Source organism: Ursus maritimus, unplaced genomic scaffold (assembly GCF_017311325.1).
Source record: "Ursus maritimus isolate PB19 unplaced genomic scaffold, ASM1731132v1 scaffold_27, whole genome shotgun sequence".
Classification (NCBI taxonomy): Eukaryota; Metazoa; Chordata; class Mammalia; order Carnivora; family Ursidae; genus Ursus; species Ursus maritimus.
The window spans coordinates 27,594,987-27,617,789 of NW_024425230.1; the positions used below are offsets into that span (position 1 = coordinate 27,594,987).

Genomic DNA, 22,803 nt, shown 5'->3' on the forward strand with positions numbered 1-22,803 from the left:
GGGGGGGGGTTCAGTTACAACTGAACACAACTTCTTAAATTCTTGGTTTTTCTTTGGCCTGGTAATTCTCCAATTTCTTCTTAGCAATTTGGTGCTTTTAAGAAAGTTACGGAGGAGATAATGCTTAGTGAAATAAGTCAAGCAGAGAAAGACAACTATCATATGATTTCTCTCATCTATGGAACATAAGAACTAGAATGATCAGTAGGGGAAGAAAGGGATAAAGAAAGGGGGGGTAATCAGAAGGGGGAATGAAACATGAGAGACTATGGACTATGAGAAACAAACTGAGGGCTACAGAGGGGAGGGGGGTGGGGGAATGGGACAGACCGGTGATGGGTAGTAAGGAGGGCACGTATTGCATGGTGCACTGGGTGTTATACACAACTAATGAATCATCGAGCCTTACATCGAAAACCGGGGATGTACTGTATGGTGACTAACATAATATAATAAAAAATCATTATTAATAAAAAAAAAAAAAAGAAAGAAACAAGCAGAAGCCAAAAAAAAAAAAAGAAAGTTACTTTATATTTTTCCCAGTATTTTTAAATGTTTTTGATGGTAGAGTGGGTTCAAGTACCCTAGACCACCATATTTCTTGCAGAATTGGGTGGAGTTTGTTAAAAACTGTAACATACGCAACACAGCTTACAGACTCTTTCTTTTTTTTTATAATAATTTTTTTATTATATTATGTTAGTCACCATACAGTACATCCGATTTTTGATGTAAAGTTCCATAATTCATTAGTTGCGTATAACACCCAGTGCACCATGCAATACATGCCCTCCTTACTACCCATCAGACTCTTTATTTCTAAACAGAATCAGAGAACCCAAAAAGTCAGAAGCGACCTGACGCTGAAGCTTTTTATCTTGATGAAGTCCCACAAGTTCATTTTTGCTTTTGTTTCCCTTGCCTTTGGAGACGTGTCTTGAAAGAAGTTGCTGTGGCTGATGTCGAAGAGGTTACTGCCTATGTTCTCCTCTAGGATTTTGATGGATTCCTGTCTCACACTGAGGTCTTTCATCCATTTGGAGTTTATCTTTGTGTATGGTGTGAGAGAATGGTCGAGTTTCATTCTTCTGTATACAGCTGCCAATTTCCCCTGCACCATTTATTGAAGAGACTGTCTCTTTTCTATTGGATGTTTTTTCCTGCTTTGTCTAAGATTAGTTGACCACAGAGTTGAGGATCCATTTCTGGAGTCTATATTCTGTTCCACCAATCTATGTGTCTGTTTTTGTGCCAGTACCATGCTGTCTTGGTAATCACAGCTTTGTAGCATAGCTTGAAATCAGGCAACGTGATGCTTCCAGCTTTGTTTTTTTTTTTTTCAACATTTCCTTGGTGATTCAGGGTCTCTTCTGGTTCCACACGAGTTTTAGGATTGTTTGTTCCAGCACTTTGAAAAATGTCATTGGTATTCTGATCGGGATGGCATTCAAAGTATAGACTGCTCTGGGTAGCACAGACATTTTAACTATGTTTATTCTTCCAATCCATGAGCATGGAATGTTTTTCCATCTTTTTGTGTCTTCTTCGATGTCTTTCATCAGTGTTCTGTAGTTTCTAGGGTATACATCCATTATCTCTTTGGTTAGGTTTATTCCAAGATATCTTATGGGTTTTGGTGCTATTGTAAATGGAACTGATTCCCTAACTTCTCTTTCTTCAGTCTCATTGTTAGTGTATAGAAATGCAACTGATTTCTGTGCATTGATTTTGTATCCTGCCACATTACTGAATTGCTGTATGAGTTCTAGTAATTTGGGGGTGGAGTCTTTTTGGGTTAGACTTCATCAAGATAAAAAGTTTCTGCACAGCAAAGGAAAGAGTCAACAAAACAAAGAGGCAACGGAGGGAATGGGAGAAGGTATTTGCAAATGACACTACAGCTAAAGGGCTGGTATCCAAGATGTATAAAGAACTTCTCAAACTCAACACCCAAGAAACAAATAATCTAGTCAAGAAATGGGCAGAAGATATGAACACTTTTCCAATGAAGACATACGAATGGCTAACAGACACATGAAAAAATGTTCAACATCATTAGCCATCAGGGAAATTCAAATCAAAACCATATTGACATACCACTTTACACCAGTTAGAATGGCAAAAATCGACAAGGCAAGAAACAACAAATGTTGGAGAGGATGTGGAGAAAAGGGAACCCTCTCACACTGTTGGAGGGAATGCAAGCTGGTACAGCCACTCTGGGAAACAGTATGGAGGTTCCTCAAGACATTAAAAATAGAGCTACACTACGACCCAGCAATTGCAATACTAGATATTTACCCCAAAGATACAGATGTAGTGAAAAGAAGGGGCATATGCACTCCAATGTTCATAGCAGCAAGGTCTACAAACTGGACCACAGCCAAACTGTGGAAGGAACTGAGTTGCCTTTCAGCAGATGAATGGATAAAGAAGATGTGGTATATACATACAATAGAGTATTACTCAGCCATCAGAAAGGATGAATAATTACCATTTGCATCGACATGGATGGAACTGGAGGGGATTATGCTAAGTGAAATAAGTCAAGCAGAGAAAGACAATTATCATATGGTTTCACTCACATGTGGAACATAAGGAATAGCAGGGAGATCATTAGGAGAAGGAAGGGAAAAAAGAAGTGGGGGGAAGCAGAGGGGGAGATGAACCATGACAGACTATGGACTCCTGGAAACAAACTGAGGGTTTTAGAGGGGGGGGGGGATGGGCTAGCCCAGTGAAGGGTATTAAGGAGGGCATGTATTGCATGGAGTACTGGGTGTTATATGCAAACAATGTATCATGGAACACTACATCAAAAGCTAATGACATACTGTATGGTGACTAACATATCATAATAAAAAAATAAATTAAAAAAAAAAAAAGAAGGGACCTGACACAAACAGTTAGTACTACAATAGGCATGTTTCCTCAGTTTCTCAATCTCTTTCATTACAAGAGTGTTTTTGTGCATCACAAAGTTTAACCTGTTAAATCTAAAGTAGTTCTCAGAACTTTAGAAAAAGTATCTAAGGAAAACTGTATCAAAGCAGTAACAGAAAGTGTCAGTGTGTTGAGATCTCAATTAAGAGGGTTAAAGACCTCAAGATTCATCTCTCACCATTCCTCAGGGAGTGCTTGCCCGAGTTCCACCAGGCCCACCCCTGTCACTTCTAGGCTGTCTTCAAATCCTTCACTGGGTACTTGGCTTTGGCTCTAATGATTTTGTTACTCCAGGCAGTTTTCCAAACAAAAACGAATGGTTATTTACAATTCCTAGACTGAAATCATAAATATCAGCTGAATTTCACTGAAATGTCAGTATAACTCTATGAACAGAATTCCACATAAAGTGAGTCTGTTTTGGCTAGGTAATAGGGATTCTGGTTATAAAAATAGCAAAAGGATCTTATTGTAGGTAAGTTTAGACTCTCAGGTGGTCCTGCAGTGTATACTCTGAGGACAGCTTTACAGCATGGTTTCTGCCACAGACCATTTAGACTGGGAGCCAGACTACATTTTTCTCCCCAAAATTATAAGGAATCAGTGGTATTCCAGTAAATTGCCCCTTTGTGAATGAAATAACTTTAGATTTTCATACTGAATACCTTTCTTATACAGATCATTTTACTTTTTCCTCAAAAATTCTGTGATTATTTCAGTTTAAAACAATATTCATGAGATAAGGCGTACATAGTGGTATCTTCAAGTAAATCCCTTTTAGTTCAAAGTATAAGTACCCTTTATAAAAATAATCAGTATGTGCTAATTTTAAAATAGAGATTTTTCTAAGTCTATCAAACCTCCAAACACTCCTATCTAGCACATGTCTGATAATTAGCAGTTTCTCAACTCTCTGACACTCTGAAAGGGATGTTATACAGAAGAACTGACTCTTTGTGGCTCTGCCACAATAACTCAGTGAATACGCTGCTTTCAGTTCCTACAGAGCATTATACCATCTGACGCCAAAATGCAGCCGAACACTATCTTGTGAAGCTGGTTATTCATGTGCCTGAGAACTCTGAGGCATATGCCCTAGACAAGAGCAATGATTCTCAAAGTATGATCCTTGGACCAGCAGCATCAGTGTCACCTGTGAAATACAAATTCTTAGAAACCCAAGGTGTGGTGTGCTTTAACAAGTCCTAAGTGATTCTGATGTAGACTAAAGTCTGAGGCTCCCCAATTTGGCGAAATTTGTTCGTTTGCTCTGACACAAGAATGTCTGAGCAGCACTGTCTCTAATCACTCACTTTCTTTTCTCTCTCTCACACACAAACCCATACACATTCAACCCTGGAAAACAATGTCTGTGTCAGGAAAATGGATTAAAAACTTGTATTATTAACACAGTGAAGTACTCATTCACAACAGAGAAAATAAATGAAAAACAGCTACATTTATAAGCTTAAATAAAACTTACAATCATAATTTTAATTAAAAAAATCATAGATGTCTACACTATGATATTTTATAAAGGTCAAATACAAGCAAAACTAAATAATATATTACTTAATACAATTATAAATGTGATAAAAAATAAAGATATTAAAAAAAAAGAAAAGATATCCCTTTAATACTCTATAGTATTTCCTTCAAAGGGAGCAGAGATGGGAATGGGGGTGGAAGGATCACTGGGAACCATAGATATACTGGGAACAGTCTAGTTTTTAAGTTGGGTGGTGAATTCACAGCTGTTCACTACATTTAGGTTATTTATATCACTACATTCTTTTGTGTATCTCAAATATTATAAATTTAAACCCAGAAAACAAAAAATTAAAAAAATGCAGATAATAAACAAAGATGGGTATTACATCAAATAGAAAAATTAGAAACCAACTAAGTGATATAAATTGCATAAACTGTGATATGTTCATTTGGTCACAAGGAATTTTTAAAGACATGAGAAAAAATTTATGATAAAATCAGCCAGATAACATAATGTGAGAAATGTACAATAAAAAGATAAGAAAATACAATAAAAAGTCGATAGTGGGTATTACGGGGAATTTATTTCTTCTTTATACACTTAAAATTTTCTATACTGAATAATAAATACTTTAAAAATCATTAAGAATTTTTTTAACTATGGCAAGAACATTTAGACTCTAAGTCATTAAGGAAAACTGCCAAATTTTCTGCTGGAAACAGTAAGGAAATCGGTGCTTTGTGGAAATCTGGCTGTGATTCGTGAGTTCTATAATTCAAAGTTTTACATTTTCTGCCATAAAATTGTATACCTTTATTACTGTGATTCCAATTAAATTAATTTTATTTTTGGTTGTGTGGGAAAAATATGACTGACCCATATTTTTGCTATTGAGGATTTCAATTAAAACCACTGAAAACAACACCAATTTAATTAAGAATGAGAGAGAGAAAAAAAAAAACACATCGATCAGTGGTTGACCAGCTTTTGGAAACACAGAAGAAATACACAAATGAGAGTCAGCCTTATAGTCCTATGTCTTGTCATAGTGAGAAAGAACCACAACTATTAAGGCCAACAAGGCAAGAGATCAGTTACATACCTTTTTTTCCAATACTCTAGTGATCTCGCCTAGGGTCCGATCTAAAGCAGAAACTTTATTGTTTGCCCATGAGCCACTGTCTTGTACTTGCAGTTGTTTTAGAAGATCTTTAGCTAATCGCTGAAGCCTTCAATACAAAATAACAGGGAAGAATGACTTTAATGAATTAGACTACTTCACTTTCCTAAACATTTTGAAATAAAAGTTACTTTCATTATTGTAGTAGAAACTGCTTCACAGAGCAGCTTTGAAGAGGAAGAAACAAACCACACCTCAGAGGCTGGTATTACTCTACATTCATGAATATCAACCTAGTCCTCATGGCACAAAATAGAACTAGAGGACAGTACTGTGCGTCCACAGGATTAGCCAGAACAGCAGCTACCAACAGTTTGTGTGTGACACTTGAATTAGAACAGAACTGTAGATGGGGAGGTGAGACTATGATGGCAGAGAAAATGCGTGTAAGAAACTCAACAGGTTTTCATATTTCGATTCAAATCTTCAAGGTAGGTTTGGATATTTTGTTGTAAGCATTGTAAACTCTCAAAATGTCAAACTCCCCATGTTTCAGTTTACAAGCAATTTGGGGATTGCCTGCCACTGATGCTGTCATTGTGTTTAGAGCAATTATTTGCTTTTCACCAGGAAATAACACACATTATTCTTTCATGAGAAAAGTGTGTAATATTTCTTTGCGGCCCTTCCTTCTTCTGTTTCATATACCTCATTCTGAGCGATCGCTCCTTTCCACTTATTTGCTTAAGTAGCCCACCAACAGATATTCACCAGACACATTCCCAGATCTCTCCACTTCTCCCCTATACATTACTTCCCTGTTGTCTCACTTCTATTTTTACCTATGATAGATTCTGTAGGCCATCATTACAGTCACTTTATGGCAAACATGCTACATTCCCTCTCTGTTCTGTTTGTTAACTCCTACCAGCCAAACCCCAGCAGTGGTAATAATCACTAATGTTTAACTCTTTTTGTAGTCCAGCACCATTCTCAGTGTCTTGATGTATTAAGTTATTAAGCTGGATACTGAACATCTGCCAGCCTTTTCCAACTCTGATCTTCGTAGGACTAGAAGCTATTATACTGAACAGTGCAGAAGCACTGTCTTAACTTCATGAAAGAGGGCTCCTGTCTATCTGTTCACTCACTGACATATCCACACCACCTAATATGCTACTTCTAACATTAGTGCACTCAACAGATATTTAATGATGAATAGACTAATAAGAAATTTCTTCTTTAATCTTAATAATATCCATAACTTCATAGGTTACAAAAAACATTAATGTACATGATATTATGTACTCCTATGAAAACAATCCATTAGTATTATCCTCATTTGAAAAATGAAGAAACTAAGGTCAGACAAATTCAATGACTTTCCCAAGGTCTCACGACTGGTAAAAGTTATTACTAGGATTAGGCCTTTGATCCTCAAATCTCATGCTTTTTTTCTCCAAACCATATTAATCAATTCAACTAAGGACATTTTATCCACAAATAAATAACACCACAGAATTATATATATAAATCTCCTTTTGAAGATCGGAAGTAATTAATGTAATGTACCTAACACCATTCAGGAGTAAAGTAGATATTCAATAAATGATCAACTATTATCACTATTCATTGACAGAAGGTCTCAATCTAACAAAAGGAAAAAGGGAATATAAAAAACACAAAAAAAGAATAAGAACAACATACTTCTTTTCTCTTTCAATCAAATACGGGCTGGAGTCCCATCCGATTAAAGTTACTGACCTTATCATGTTGAGGAATATTGGCAGCGAACTTTACTGTGTGATAGATAAGTGGCCACTTCAGCTTTTGGCTGAATAAAATTTGCACAGCATGTAACTAAATATCCAGACATAGCCATGGATGCATATGAATCTAGCAGTATTCTCACGAAGAATGGTCACATTCCACTGAAAACCAAGGGCACTTAGGGAGGCACAAGGACCATTTTAATTCACAGAATACAAGAGGCTTGTATTTCACCCTGAGGTAAATCAAATCTGGGATTCATATGAACCTACCCTTCAAGGAAGAATGCCAAATCAAGGGGATGATTTGGTAACATGAGATAAACCTCTGTTTCATTCCCTGCCTCCACAGAAGTACCACAAATAATATAGCCCCTCTCAAGAAAAAAGCATTAGATTTTGATTCATACTATGAATAATTATAGACTGTCAGGACTTAAGCCCTGAAAGTTATACTTTTCCTATCGGGGAAGAAAAGAAGCTGTTTAGAGGGTATAGTTTGTAACACAGAAATTGTTATCTGAGTTACTTCTGGCAGAAAAACTTTCTAGCATGAAAAGAAGTAGAGGCTTTGTAACTCCTAGCCTAGAACATGAATGAGAATTATCTGTCACATAAATAGCTTTGTGGAAAATGTTGTAAAGTCAAATACTTTCTTCTCAAAACTTAAACAAATCCCCACAACAACTCTAACTTCAACTGTCACTGGTAAATGTGAAACGTAAATATATTTCTGTAAGGAGCCCTAATCTGTTTCACAAAGTTTTGGGCAGTTCATTAGGATCACTGGGATGATTTGTAAAAATATAAGGAGACTGGGTCCACTTTAGGAAATATTGCTCTTTAGTATGATGGACAGGAAGATATAAACACATTAACATTTTTTTCTTTCACTTCCTCTATTTGAAAGGTATATAGTATAAATTCAGGGCAATTGGTTCCCCTTCTGTTTTTAAATAAATATGTTGAAGACTTTATTTCAAAATATAAAAGCTTAAGAAATCCCTGTATAAGATGAAAAAATCAGAGTACATACATTGCCTCCTACATTAGACACCTTTCATTTTTGCCTGCCAGCATCCCTTCTGGTAGAAAAAGAACCCATCTTTCCCTTTTAAGGAACCACCTTGCCTTCACATTACATGGGTGTACTTGATGTGCTCAGTGCTATCGGGATGTTGCTATTCCCAGGCCCTCACTCTCAGTGGAAAGAGCTAGGAAATGTGTGTATATTACTGAAAAATAAATATAAAAAATATATATCATATATATATCCCTACATATTTATATCTATATTTCTATTTCTATATATTGGAAAATACAATTAAAACCAATACCTAGAATTCCAATTTGCTACAGGGTCTATTTCCCCTGGATATTTTTAACACTTCTTCAAGAGTGAGCAATCTACCTTTCATCATTCTTAATATATTTATATATTTGATGAATCCCCCTACATGTAACGTATCATCTCTTTCTTTCTTTTCTTTTTTCTTTTCTTTTTTTTCTTTCTCTCTTCCTTCCTTCCTCCCTCCCTCCTTTCCTTTTTCCTTTTTCTTTTCTTCTTTCTTTTTCTTCGTTTGTTTCAAGATTTTATTCACTTATTTGAGAGAGAGAGAGAGAGAAAGAATGAGCAGGGGGAAGGGTCAGAGGGAGAAGCAGACTCCCCGCTAAGCAGGGAGCCTGACATGAGGCTTGATCCCAGGACCCCAGGGTCATGACCTGAGCCTAAGGCAGACGCTTAACCAACTGAGGCACCCACGCAACCCCTATCTTTGTTTCTATATGCATGCTACTATGTCCCTGCTTGGGCTCTGACTCCCCAGCCTGGGCTGTTATGCTTTCTCACCCTGTTTGGGTTTCAACAGCCTTTGTCAGGCTTCCCTCTTCAGTTGGGATCTGACAGATTGTGCCAGGATGTCCTCCCACAGAGTTGCCCTCCTCATTCTGTTCTGACTCACCAAACCAGGCCATGGTGCCCATCTCACATAGAAGCTCCCTTGTCTCTGCTTGGGCTCTGAGGCCCCACATTTGGCCACCCCTCTTACCCCTGCATAAATGTCCACCTCAGTCAACTCAGGCTCTGACATCCTTACTGTGCCACAGCTACCTCTAGCATCTCCCCAGTGCAGATGGTTGCTTGGGTTCTCTTATCTAACAACTTCAGGATTAAATTTTTCTGGAAAGGGGAGGGGTAATCGGAGGAAGAGAGAAAGAGTCATTTTCATTTATTAGCTAGAATAATTTAATAAGGAGACACTTTACTACTATCGGGTTACCAAGTTCAATCAGTTACAATAATTTTCCTTTTGGAAGCTCAAATTGTCCTATCTTTGTCCAGTAAAAAACTATTAAGTTGGCTACTGATTCCGCTGAAAAAACACTGATTGAGAGCTTTCTTGCCATCTAGTATGTCAGGGCATCTGGGTCTAGAATTAGGCATTTTTCTAAAAAGTTCTTGCTTCTTTTAGTGAGAAATGATATTTCAAGTCCCAAATCAATGAGCTTCCTGCCACTGTGTTGATCACTGTTTCTAGGCCTCTTCAATGGACAGAGCTAGGAAATAAATGTGTGTATACACACACTCATATATATACACGCATGTACACAAAATATGTACACACACACAAATAAACATACACATAACACTTTCTGAAAGATAAAATACCTCATAAATTCATATAATTCAAATTCAGTCCTGCAGGGGTGTTACCTGATCTGCTATAGCAAATCTATCTCCTTTCTTGCAAACTGAGGACTCAGCTTCTCAGGAACATGGAATAAAAGAATTTTAGTTTCCATAATATCCTTTACTTTATCCCACTTAATATGCACAACAGACTCAGAATAACATTATTAATATCATTACCAATATAATTAGAAAATAGTTACTTTATTAGCATGTTTTCCTCATATTCACTGATACTTTTCTTAGTTATACTATAGAATTACGAGATACAGTTATTACGTAATATTTTTTTCTTTTGGCCATCAGTTAGTCATAGTTCTGTAAGAAACTATAACTTTTTTTTTCTTTTTTAAAGATTTTACTTATTTATTTGACAGAGAGAGACAGCCAGCGAGAGAGGGAACACAAGCAGGGGGAGTGGGAGAGGAAGAAGCAGGCTCCCAGCGGAGGAGCCTGATGCGGGGCTCGATCCCAGAACGCTGGGATCACGCCCTGAGCCGAAGGCAGACGCTTAACGACTGAGCCACCCAGGCGCCCCAGAAACTATAACTTTTATGTTCATTGCTAGTCCTTAAATTGATGTTTTTTTAAATAATTTTGATTGTCTACAAATTCATTTTTTAAGATTTAAGATCCTCAAGAAAAAAATGTGGGCCAAGGATTTTGCAACTGGCACAACTGATTTTTTTAAAAAGATTTTATTTATTTATTTTTGCAAGAGAGTAAGAGCAGGAGCAAGAGAGAGCACACAGAGGGAGAGGGAGAAGCAGGTTCCCCTCTGAGCAGGGAGCCCCACACAACCCCAAGACCCCGAGATCATGACCTGAGCTGAAGCAGATGCTTAACCGACTGAGCCACCCAGGTGCCCAGCAAAACTGATTTTTGAAGGCATAAGGTTATCAACATGCAAGAGCAAGGCAGGACTGTTCACATGAGCCCTTCCAGAGGAACCCAATTGAAAATGAGATTCAGGTGCTTTGTCAAACTGGTTCCCTACACTATGCAGTGAAAACATTATTTGGGGGTTCTTCTTCTTTCTTTACAACTGTTATCCCAGTTGCTTCTTTTTGCTTTCTTTCACACTGATGTCAATACCATGCAGGTCTTGTGGCTGTTTGGATTTACTTGTTTTTTGGATTTCCTGGAGCTATCTGGTAATGTGGTTTTTTTTGTAAATGCTGCCATGCATTTTTGGTTTTAACTATTTATGTAGTTTCTATCTGAGGAATTGGAGACACTGAAAAATTATGCTTCTATTGCTATTGCTGTTTTTTCCCTAGGTTTAAAATTTAAAGGAACATCCTGGTTGCCCAGTGGACAACAGATTGTAGTAAGGAAAAGCAGAAGCAGTGTAAGATTAATTAGGAGGATACTACAATAACCCAGATGAGAGATGATAGTAGGTTAGACTAGAGTATTTACTATGGAGGTAATGAATAGTGGTCAGATTCAGAATATATTTTAAAGATAGGGCCAACAGAATTTGTTGATGGTCGGAAAGTGAAGTGAAAAGAAAGAGAGGATGACTCTAAAGATTTTAATTTCAAAGGATGGGCTTACCATTTCCTAAAGATGAACAAAAAATACCAGGGGTAAGGTTGGGGAGCAAATTTCAGGAATATTTTTCACATGTTCACCTGAGGGGTCCAACTGAACAGATATCCACGTGGAAATACCAAGCAGGAAGTATGAGTCTGGAGTTCTGAGGTGAGGGCTGGGTTGGAGTCATATATTTAAAATCCATCAGTGACTAAATGTTTAAAGTCATAAAACTGAGTAAGACTGCCAACGGAATAATTTTGCGTTTGAACTCTCAGGACAAAGGCATGCTAATGTTGGAGGTCAAGGAGACAAGAAAGAACCAAGCAAAGGATACTGAAAAAGAGCAGCCAGTCAAGTAAGAGGAGAATCCAGAGAAAGTTCTATAATAGATTGTTACATTAAAGGCCCCCCTTGAATTATGTCTTACTATCCATGACCTGTACAGTCTCCTACGGTGATTCTGGACTTGGTGAAATGACTTGGTTTGGCCAATGGGACATAAGCAAATGTAACACAAGCAGAGGCTTAATAAGACTTGATATCCCATATGAACATTAATTCAAAAATCCTGAACAGAACAAGCAAAATGAATTCAACATCATATTAAAAGGATTATCACCATGACCAAGTGATCTTTCATCCTCAAGAGGGCTGACCCAGGCTTCCTTACAGGGAAGTCACAGAGGAGCAAGAAAGTGAGGTTGAAAGCAGAAGCCTCAAGACTTCTAAGGCCAAGTCTTGGGAATCACCTATTGCTTCCATAGTAGTCAAAACAAGTCAAAAGACGAGAACAATTTTTTTATTATAATAATATTTTTTATTATATTATGTTAGTCACCATACGGTACATCCCTGGTTTTGTTTTGTTTTTTTTAAAGATTTTATTTATTTATTTGACAGAGAGAGACAGCCAGCGAGAGAGGAAACACAAGCAGGGGGAGTGTGAGAGGAAGAAGCAGGCTCCTAGCGGAGGAGCCTGATGGTGGGGCTTGATCCTAGAACGCTGGGATCACGCCCTGAGCTGAAGGCAGATGCTTAACAACTGTGCCACCCAGGCACCCCCATCCTTGGTTTTTGATGTAAAGTTTGATGATTCATTAGCTGCGTATAACACCTAGTGCACCAATTTCAAGAGGAAAGGAAATAGAGTCCACCTCTTGATGGAATAGTGGTAAAGTTATATTATATTGCACAGGGGCGTGCCTCCAGGAATGGCTCAACTTCTGGCTATCTTTGTAAACACTATCGCACCACCATATATTAAATTTCCTCAAATATTTGAATCTGTTTCTAGATTGTTTTTAAAAATCTCTTCCATCAATTTGCATTTTTATTCATGTGCCAAAGCAAAACTATTTTAACTATGCAGGTATCATAAAGATATTATTAAGTATCTGTTAGCACAGTTCTATCTCATTCTTTTAAATTTTTTTTCCTAGAAACTCTTATTTTTCCATACGTTCTTTAAAATGATTCTATTTTTTATAAGGTATTTTACTCAGATTATGTTTCATTTGTAAGATAATTTAGAGAATTTACTATACCATGTTTTTTATCCAAGAGTATAATTTGTCTTTCCATTATGTAAGTCTTCTTTTATACCCTTTGTTAGCATTTTAAAGTTTTTAATTTTTATGGAGCCTTCATATTTCTTGTTAAGTTTATTTTAAGTTTATTTTTCTATTGCTCCTGTAAAGGATATTTATGTTTTCTAACTGGTTATCAGAAAAGAAAGTATTCATTTTGTAGCCTGGATGTTGCACAACCTTAAGGCAAGTTACTCACCCGCTGTAAGGCTTAGTTTCCCTAATGAAATTCATTGAGTTATTGTTAGGAATAAAGGAGTCAACACAAGTAAAGAGCCTGGAATGAGGCAAAGGCTCAGTAAACATTACCTATGATTAATATCACCACATTAATCTGGTAATCAGCCATCTTACTGAATTGATTCTCTAACATCTACTAGTTTTTCACTTGATTCTCTTGGGTTTTCCAGATATACAGTATCATCATAATCTTGATAATTTTGTCAACTTCTTTAATATTTTACAAACTTTTTTCTTTTAGAATGGCAATGACTAATAGTTTCAAAACAATAATTAATAGAAGTAATTTTCTGATGGGTTTCTAATTTCTGGCAGGCAACAATATTTCTGTTTCAAATGTAAAAAATTGCTGCATTAAAATGCTATAGCATATCTACACCAACCACTGGTTATAGATATTCCTCAATTTCTGGCAGTTAAGTTCTTTCTTGACTTTTTCACTATGAAAAATAATAAAATAAAAAAAAACAATAAAAATAAAATAAAATAATAAAATAGTCATCTTTGAATATAAATATTTGGGCACATTTTCCATTATTTCCCTCAGCAATCTAAAGTAGATGTTCTAAGCTCTGGATTCACATTGCTTTTCAATAAGACTACACTAACCTGCACTCCCATCAGCAGTGTTTTTCAGTACCTTCCTCACTACACCTCTACTGGTAATATCTTTGAGAGAAGCAAAATGATGGCAGTTTTGTTTAGCTATTGTGTGGTTAAACTAACACCCAGTGGTGGAGTCTGAATCCTCATCTATCAAGTGGCCCTGACAACAATCCTGAACGAGACCTCCTCAGAGGAAGAACTAGCCTGGTGCTGCCAGAACCTATTGTGCTAGAACAGGATTTTTCTACATAGGCATTACTGATGTCTTGGATGAGATAATTCTTTGCTTCAGTCTTGCCCACTGAAGAGTGTTTAAGAGCATTCCTGGGTCTCTATGCACTTGATGGGACAAGCACCATTTCTCCAAGCTGTGATAATCAAAATGTGATCACATCCCCAAGCACACCCAAATGTCTCCTGGCAAAATTGTCCCCTGCTGGAAACCACTGTGCTAGAAGAATGAAGTTCTACGCTTCAGATATAAAGCTTAGGATCATAGGAATACAAGTTCAGATAAACCTTTATATAGGCAGGCATCAGTAAGACAGAGAAATAAAATGCAGAGTAAAATACTCACTTGGCTTTATAAGGTGAGTCAGATCCACAATTTTTTGTTTCCATTAAACTCTCATATTCCTTGGCCCTGAAGAGAAAAAAGTTTTATCACTGTTAGTTATTTTGCTGCTAATTTTTATAACAAACTAAAACCCTGACTATGTTTTTCCTGTCCCAGTATTAGAAACATTAGTGTAACACTTTGATTTCTAAGACTACTTCTTTAAAATACTATAAATGCTATCAAAGAAAGACTAAAAAATAAATATTTCTTCATAAGATAAAGAGGAGCTTCATAAAAACATTTCTCAGTTTACAGACCTGGTATAGAATGGGGCTTGTTTTTCAGCAATGTTAAAATCATGATAATTAAATCTGAAATCATATTAAGTTTCTACAGGATAGCTGAAGTAGCTAAATATTCATATATCTTAAGAGTTATATGATACAAAATTGAATATAAGAATAGTTATTTACCATTAGAAATAATTTAAAAGGCAGTGGGAATGACTAGACACTCAAAGATATGTCTTCTTTTGTTTTTGTTATTTGTACTTGCTAAATACCAAAAGTCTGGAAAAATCTGAGATGACATTTCTCTGCCACTGTCTAACTAGGCTCTAGCTTGCTTGAACTAATATCCAATAGGGAGAGCCATCAACAGTTAATTAATCTAACATAGGTGTCACTACAGCAATCCATTAATATTGACTTAATTTGTAAATTTCTGTTTGAAAGAAAAAGAGGAAAATACTAGTTTAAATTTTATCTGCTCACCCAAAGGGTCCTAGTCTCAAAGAATTAGTCTAGTGACCTATGAAAGAATAAGTCACAATGTGTATACCAATCCAGACTGCAATGAGAAAGTAAGTAATACTTCATTAAAAAAATCATGAAAGATGCAAATTACAACAGCTCTAATAAGGAAAAAGCAAACTAGCACATGTTAAATGTGGGATCAAAAGAATAACTAAATTAGAGTTAAACATTAAGTTATACATTGTTGTGACCTACACATGCTCATTGCTATCAGCCAAAATATTAAGGCATACCAAAACGAGGAAATAACCACTTACAGTGGCAAATAATTTGAACCTGTATGAAAGGGAGGAAAAGCAACAATTATGGAAGGTTGAATATCTTCCAAGTATTCTTCCAGGAGCTAAACATCCATCGTCTCATACACAGTCCTAAAAACTCAATATGGTATAATCCCCATTTTACAAAGAAGAAACTGAGGCTTAAGAAGAGGCCTATTATATCAAAAAATACATTTATCTAAGGTTTAAAGTGGGAAGGATCAAGTCCATTCTTTCATTCATGCACATAAAACTAAAAAATTATCCAAAAAATTCTAACTTTACCTGAAATGTTGGTTAATCACTTTTTCCTAATTTGAATCTTGTCTTGATTCACTTTACAGCAAATATGTATTTCCAGAGTTTCTACTCTGTATAAACTAAGAGGAACATACATTGCAAGGATGAGGTATAAACACAGTAGGAATATTCAAGGAATTTATTCTCCATAAGGAAGAGGAAGACATAACACTATGAAAGGATACCCAAGTCTACAAAGCAGAGTGAGAGATGAGTAATGCCACAAATGCTCACTTCCAGCTAGGATGCTAAAGGTAAGTTTCCTGAAGGATATGGAAGGATATGCTTGAAAGATAGGTAGCATCTGAATACGCACAAAAATGAGGAAATGGCATTAACAGCAGAGAAAAGTGAGCGAACGATGCTGAACAACATGGGAAAACACTAGTTATGCTTAGGGAATAGTATACAGATTCTGGATCTGTACTGGATCTGTATATATATATATATATATATATATATATTTAAAAATTCTTCAGAGTTTCTTGAAATGAAGGTGTCACAGCAACAAATTATCTCAGCTTTTATTTATCATGGAATATACTAATTTCTCTTTCACTTTTGAAGTTTTGCCAGACAGAATTTTTTGGTGACAATTTGTTTTTGTTTTTGTAACCAGGAAACTGAATATGTCATCCTACTGCCTTCTAGCCTTTATAAGTTCTGATGAGAAATGAACTGTTAATTATATTAAGAATGTTTTCTATATAAAGAGCTGCTTCTTTTTTTAAAAAGATTTTATTTATTTATTTGAGAGACAGCAAGAGAGTGAGCATGAGCAGGGGGCAGGAAGGGCAGAGGGAGAGGGAGAAGCAGATTCCCCACTGAGCAGGAAGCCTGATGCGGGGCTCAATCCCAGGATCCTGGGATCATGACCTGAGCTGAAGGCAGACACTTAACCGACTGAGTCACCCAGGTGCCCCCACTTCTGCTGCTTTCAAGATTCTTTGTCCTTGTCTTAACACAGTTTTATTGTAATGTGTCATAGTGTGGATCTCTGAGTTTCTCTTACTTAGAGAGTACTTAAGATGTACTTAAAAGTACATGTCTTACTTGGATGTGCAGGTTCATATTTTCCATTAAATTTGGAAGTTTCCACCCATAATTTCCTCAAATATTAATTCTGCTCTTTTTTCTCTCTATTCTCCTTCTGGGACTTCCTTTCTGTATATGTTGGTCCCATGCATCTTTCAAACTCTGTTCATTTTATTCATTCTTTTCCCCTTCTGTTCCGTGGAGATAATCTCAACTAATTTAACTTCAAGTTTACTAATTCTTACTTCTACTTGCCCAAATTAGCTGTTCAATTCTTCAAGTGAATTTTTCATTTCAGTCACTGTATTTTTCAACAACAAAATTTCTATTCACTCCTTTTTATGGTTTTTAATTATATATATTAAAATATAAATTTAATATAATATCATCATTACTATTCCTCAGTTGGTTAGATATTGTTCTCATGGGTCCTTTAGTTCTCTGGGCATATTTGAACACTTTAATCTAAAGTCTTTGTCTAGTAAGGCCAATGTCTGGTTTCCCCTGGGACACTTTCTATTAATTTTTTTTCCTGTATATAGGCTAACTTTCTTTTTGTTTGAACACCTTGTAACTTTTTGTCAAAAACTAGACATCTGAAATATTATAATGTGGAAACGCTGAAAATCAAATTCTCCTCCTTTGTCAGGGACTACTTGATGTAGTTTTATATTTGTTTAGTAACCTTTCTGAACTAATTTTTCTAAAGTTTGTATTCTTTGTCATTATGGCCACTGAAGTCTCTGTTCAATTAGTTCAGGGATCAACTAGTGATGCAAGTGATTTCCTTAAACACCTGGAATGGCAGAAAAGAAAAAACGAATCTTAATCTAATATTTGTAAATGAGCTGTGTGCATGGTTGAGGCAAAATGACAAAACTCTGGCAGTTTACAACTCTTCCTTAGCCTGCATTTCCTACTGCACTGAAGCCTGAAGGTCAGCCAGAGACAAGACCTCAGGAACTTTTCAGGTCTTTCCTGAACATGCATCCAGCCCTCAATATGCATGTGGACTTCTAGATTTTTCAAGAGTATGTGGGAACTCTTCAAAGCCCTTATTACTCAAAGCATTTCAATCCTCAGCCTCCGCCACCCCGTACAAGCTTTTTGATTAGTCTATTGTTCGCTCTGTTCTCCCTTGCTCCAGACTATACTAATATGTTTGCCTTTAAATTGTTTTTGACAATTTCCCCTAGGTAGCCTGCCCACCTCTGGGACAATTCTGAGTTAGGTGAAAGACCTTTGTCACCTTTGACATCCTTCAGAGAACCATCAAACAGGTCAAAACAACTATACATCCCTGAACATAAGGTCAGCTTTGCTCCCTCCCTGTATCAGGAATGCAGGTGGTTGTCTTCAAAGATGCTGCTGAGCTAAGGAGTGGAAGATGGAACCAGGGTAAGTTAAAATGCCATTAAACACTCTTAATGACATTTAGCCGATTGGCCTTCATTGTGCCTTCCCCTGGTAGCAGTAAGCTTTTGATTAATTCCCAGCATTCGAAAAAATTGAATCTGACAGTTTCTGCCAGTTAAATCATTGTTTTTAGAGGGGTATGAACTTTTGGATTTCCCTACTGAACCATTTTTCACTCACATAATTCAAGAATTTTTTTTTAATTCAAGAGTCCATAACTTATTTTTTATTAATACAATACATATATTTAACATTATTTCTGCCATTTTATTTTTTGAACCAACTTTACTGAGATATAATTCAAATACCATATAAATGACCCATCTAAATGTACAATTCAATGTTTCTTAATCCATTCACAAGGTTGTGCAGTCATCATCACACTCTAACTTTAAACATTTTTATACTAACTAAATAAAATGCAGTAACTACAAGCCATTAATCCCCATTTCTTTCCTCCTGCTCCCATCCCTAAACACCACTAATCATTCTATGTCTATGAATTTTCCTATCCTGGACATTTCATATAAATGGAATCATATGACACATGGCCCTTTTTGACTGACTTCTTTCATTTAGCATAATGTTTCCAAAGTTCATCCTCATTATGACATGTGTCAGTACTTCATTTCCTTTTAGTCCTAAATACTATTTCATTGTATGGTTACACATATTTAACTTAACCATTCAACAGATGTTGAACACCTGGGTTGTTTCCACTTTTTGGCTCTTTTCAGTAATGCTGCTATGAACAGACGTGTACAAGTTTTATTTTACCACATATTTTCAGTTCTCTTGCATAGAGAACCATGAGTGGAATTACTAAGTCACATGATTATTCTATGTTTAACTTTTCAGGAAATAAGAAACTATTTTCCAAAGTAGATAGACTATTTTACATTCCACCAGTAAGGTATGAAGATTCTAACTTATCCACATCTTTGCTATTGATTATTTTATTAAATATAGCCTTGGTCAGGGCTGGATAAGGACAAGAAGCAAATTATCACACTGGGAAGCCTGCAAGGGGAAGACAAATCCATATAATATTTGGCTTTGAAAACAAGAGGGGCTGAGTTTCATGAGTTCTCACAACCAGTGAGACTTAAAAGCCTAGAATTTTAAATATCAGTGGACTTGGCTCTGGGAGAGCCCAGAGAGCATTAGAAAGTAGAGTCCTGAGGAGGAGGGAAGATGGCAGAGGAATAGGGGGCCTTATTTCAACCAGTCCCCTGAATTTAGCCGGATATCTAACAAACCATTCTGAACACCCATGAAATCAGCCTGAGATGTAAGACTATATATATGGATCTCTATAAGCAGAAAATCTCTGTGGGTCTGGAGGGATGAAGGGCGGAGCCTGATTACACAGGCAGCTATCGGAAGAGAAACAGAAGGGAAGGGAGCTACCATAAGCTAGTGCCAGGAAGGTGAAACAACACTGGAGCGCAAAGGCGTTCCACGCTGGGGACCGGGCACAGACTTGCAGACCGGTAGCGGTGGGGAAAGGACTTTAGTACAGCCCCCAGACAGGATCCAGGAGCTGGGGGTGTGGCCGGGCTAACAAGGTGCGGCTCCTGGTTTTAGAAGCACAAAGGGCAGAGAACTGCCTGGTCCTGAGTTCTACTGCTGGGAGAGTTGCTGTGGGGCGCACAACCAAGGAGGCTGCGGCTTTTAGCAGCATAGACAGAAATGGAGACTGTGTCCAGGAGAGCTCAGTGAAGAACAGGCAGCAATCTGCCTGCTCTGGGACAGACGTTTGGGTGCAGTCACTTCTGCTCTGACTCTCCGAAGAGATGTGGAAAGCTGCCAGAGAAAAAAGCCTAAAAACCAGTTTTCACTGAGCCCACCCCACCAACAGGGGGCAGGGCAACTCTACTGAACTTGGGTTGCCCGAGTAACAGCATGACAGGCCCCTCCCCCAGAAGACAGGCTGGAAGAACAAGAGGACGACAACCCTAGGGTCCCTATAAAACAGGTGCATCTTGCTTGGGTCATGTTAATACTTTGGACTCTGTACATTCCCTCAACCACCCCCCAACAGAATGACTGAGAGGAGGAACCCCCAACAAAGACAAGAACCAGAGACTAGGGTCTCTACCACAGACCTAATGGATATGGATATAAGCAAAATGTCAGAGACAGACTTCAGAGTAACAATTATGAAGTCGATATCTAGGCTTCAGAAAAATATTAGAGACAATATAGAATCTCTAAGGGCAGAAATGAGATCTAAGCAGGCCGAACTTAAAAATGCTATGAATAAAATGCAATCTAAACTGGATACTCTGATTGCCAGGGTAAAAGAGGCAGAAGAAAGAATTAGTGAGCTAGAAGAGAAGATGACAGAAAAGAAGGAAACCGAGAAGGACTGGAAAAAAACAGCTTAAAGCCCAAGAGATCAGACTGAGAGACAGTAATGATGCCATGAAGCATTCCAATGTCAGAATTACTGGGATCCCTAAGGGGGTGGAGAGACAGAGAGGTCTAGAAGATATATTTGAGCAAATCGTAGCTGAGATCTTACCTAATCTGGGGAAGGAAACAAGCATTCATGTCCAAGAGGACCCCTCCCAAGATCAAAGAGAACAGACCAATGCCCTGACATATAACAGTACAACTCACAAATGTTAGATCCAAGGAAACAATCTTGAAAGGGCTAGGGGGAATACATTTCTTACATACAGAGGGAGGAACATCAGAATAATGTCAGACCTGTCTACGGAGACCCGGCAAGCCAGAAAGGGCTGGCAAGAAATATTCAGTGTACTAAATGGGAAGAATTATCTAGCAAGGCTGTCATTCAGAATGGATGGAGAGAGAAGGAGCTTCCAAGATCAGCAGAAACTGAAAGAATATGTGACCACTAAGCCAGCCCTGCAAGAAACATTAAGGAGGGTTTTATAGAAGATGAAAGACCCCAAGAGTAATATAGATCAGAAATTTACAGAGACAAACTATAGAAACAAGGACTTCACAGGCAACATGATGGCACTAAAATCACATCTTCCAGTAATCACTCTCAATGTGAACGGCCTAAATGCTCCCATGAAATGGAACAGGATTGCAAATTGGATAAAAAGACATGACCCATCCATATGCTGTCTATAAGAGACTCATTTTGAAACTAAAGATACATCCAGACTGAAAGTGAGGGGATGAAGAACCATTTTTCATGCCAATGGACCTCAAAAGAAAGCTGGGGTAGCAATTCTCATATCAGGCAAATTAGATTTTAAGCTAAAGACTGGAGTAAGATACAGAGGGACACTATATCATTCTTAAAGGGTCTATCCAACAAGAGAACAACTGTAAATATCTATGCCCCCCCCATGGGAGCAGCCAACTATACAAGCCAAATGTTAACCAAAATAAAGAATCATACTGAAAATAATACTTTAATAGTGGGAGACCTCAACACTCCACTCTCAGCAATAGATCATCTAAGCAGAAGATCAACAAAGAAACAAGAGCCTTGAATGACACTGGACCTGATGGACATCACAGATACATACCAAACATTCCACCCTAAAACAACAGAATGCTCATTCTTCTCGAATGCATATGGAATGTTCTCCAGAATAGACCACATACTGGTCACAAATCAGATCTCAACCAGTACCAAAAGATTGAGATTATTCCCTGCATATTTTCAGACCACAATGCTTTGAAACTGGAACTCAATCACAAGAAAAAATTTGGAAGGAATTCAAACACTTGGAAGCTAAAGACAATTCTGCTAAAGAATGCTTGGGTCAACCAGGAATTTAAGAAGAACTTAAACAATTCATGAAAACCAATGAGAAGGAAAACACCTAGGTCCAAAACCCATGGGATGCTGCAAAGGTGGTTCTAAGTGGGAAATACATAGCCATCCAAGCCTCAGTCAAAAAAGTAGAAAAATACCGAATACACAAGCTAATCTTAAATTTAAAGAAACTGGAGAAAGAACAGCAAATAAAACCTGAACAAAGCAGAAGAAGAGAAATAATAAAGATTAGAGTAGAGATCAATGAATTAGAAATCAGAAATACAGTAGAGCAGATCAATGAACCAAGAAGCTGGTTCTTTGAAAGAATTAATAAGATCAATCAACCTCTGGCCAGACTTATCTGAAAAAAAAAAAAAAAAGAAAGGACCCAAATTAATATAATTATGACTGAAAGGGGAGAGATCACGAATAACAACAAGGAAACAGAAACAATTATTATCAGCAAGTATATGCCAATAAATTAAGCAATCTGGAAGAAATCGATGCCTTCCTGGAAACCTACAAACTACCAAGACTGAAACAGGAAGAAATTGACAATCTGAATAGACCAATAACCAGTAACGAAATTGAAGCAGTGATCAAAAACATCCCAAAAAAGAGAGTCCAGGGCCTGATGGATTCCCAGGGGAATTTTACCGAACATTTAAAGAAGAAATATT

At 37.2% G+C, this 22,803-nt stretch overlaps 1 protein-coding gene across 5 annotated transcripts in view; it reads right to left on the reverse strand.

The window, feature by feature from the left end:
• SCAPER (S-phase cyclin A associated protein in the ER) overlaps positions 1 to 22,803 on the reverse strand; it is a 527,655-nt gene that overhangs the window by 249,495 nt on the left and 255,357 nt on the right. For all 5 annotated transcript variants that reach the window (XM_040642943.1, XM_040642940.1, XM_040642941.1 and 2 more), the window contains 2 exons: positions 14,565 to 14,630; positions 5,538 to 5,664 (listed from right to left, as the gene is read on the reverse strand). In XM_040642943.1, coding sequence (XP_040498877.1) covers positions 5,538 to 5,664; positions 14,565 to 14,630 — 193 coding nt within the window. The remainder of the gene's footprint in view (positions 1 to 5,537; positions 5,665 to 14,564; positions 14,631 to 22,803) is intronic.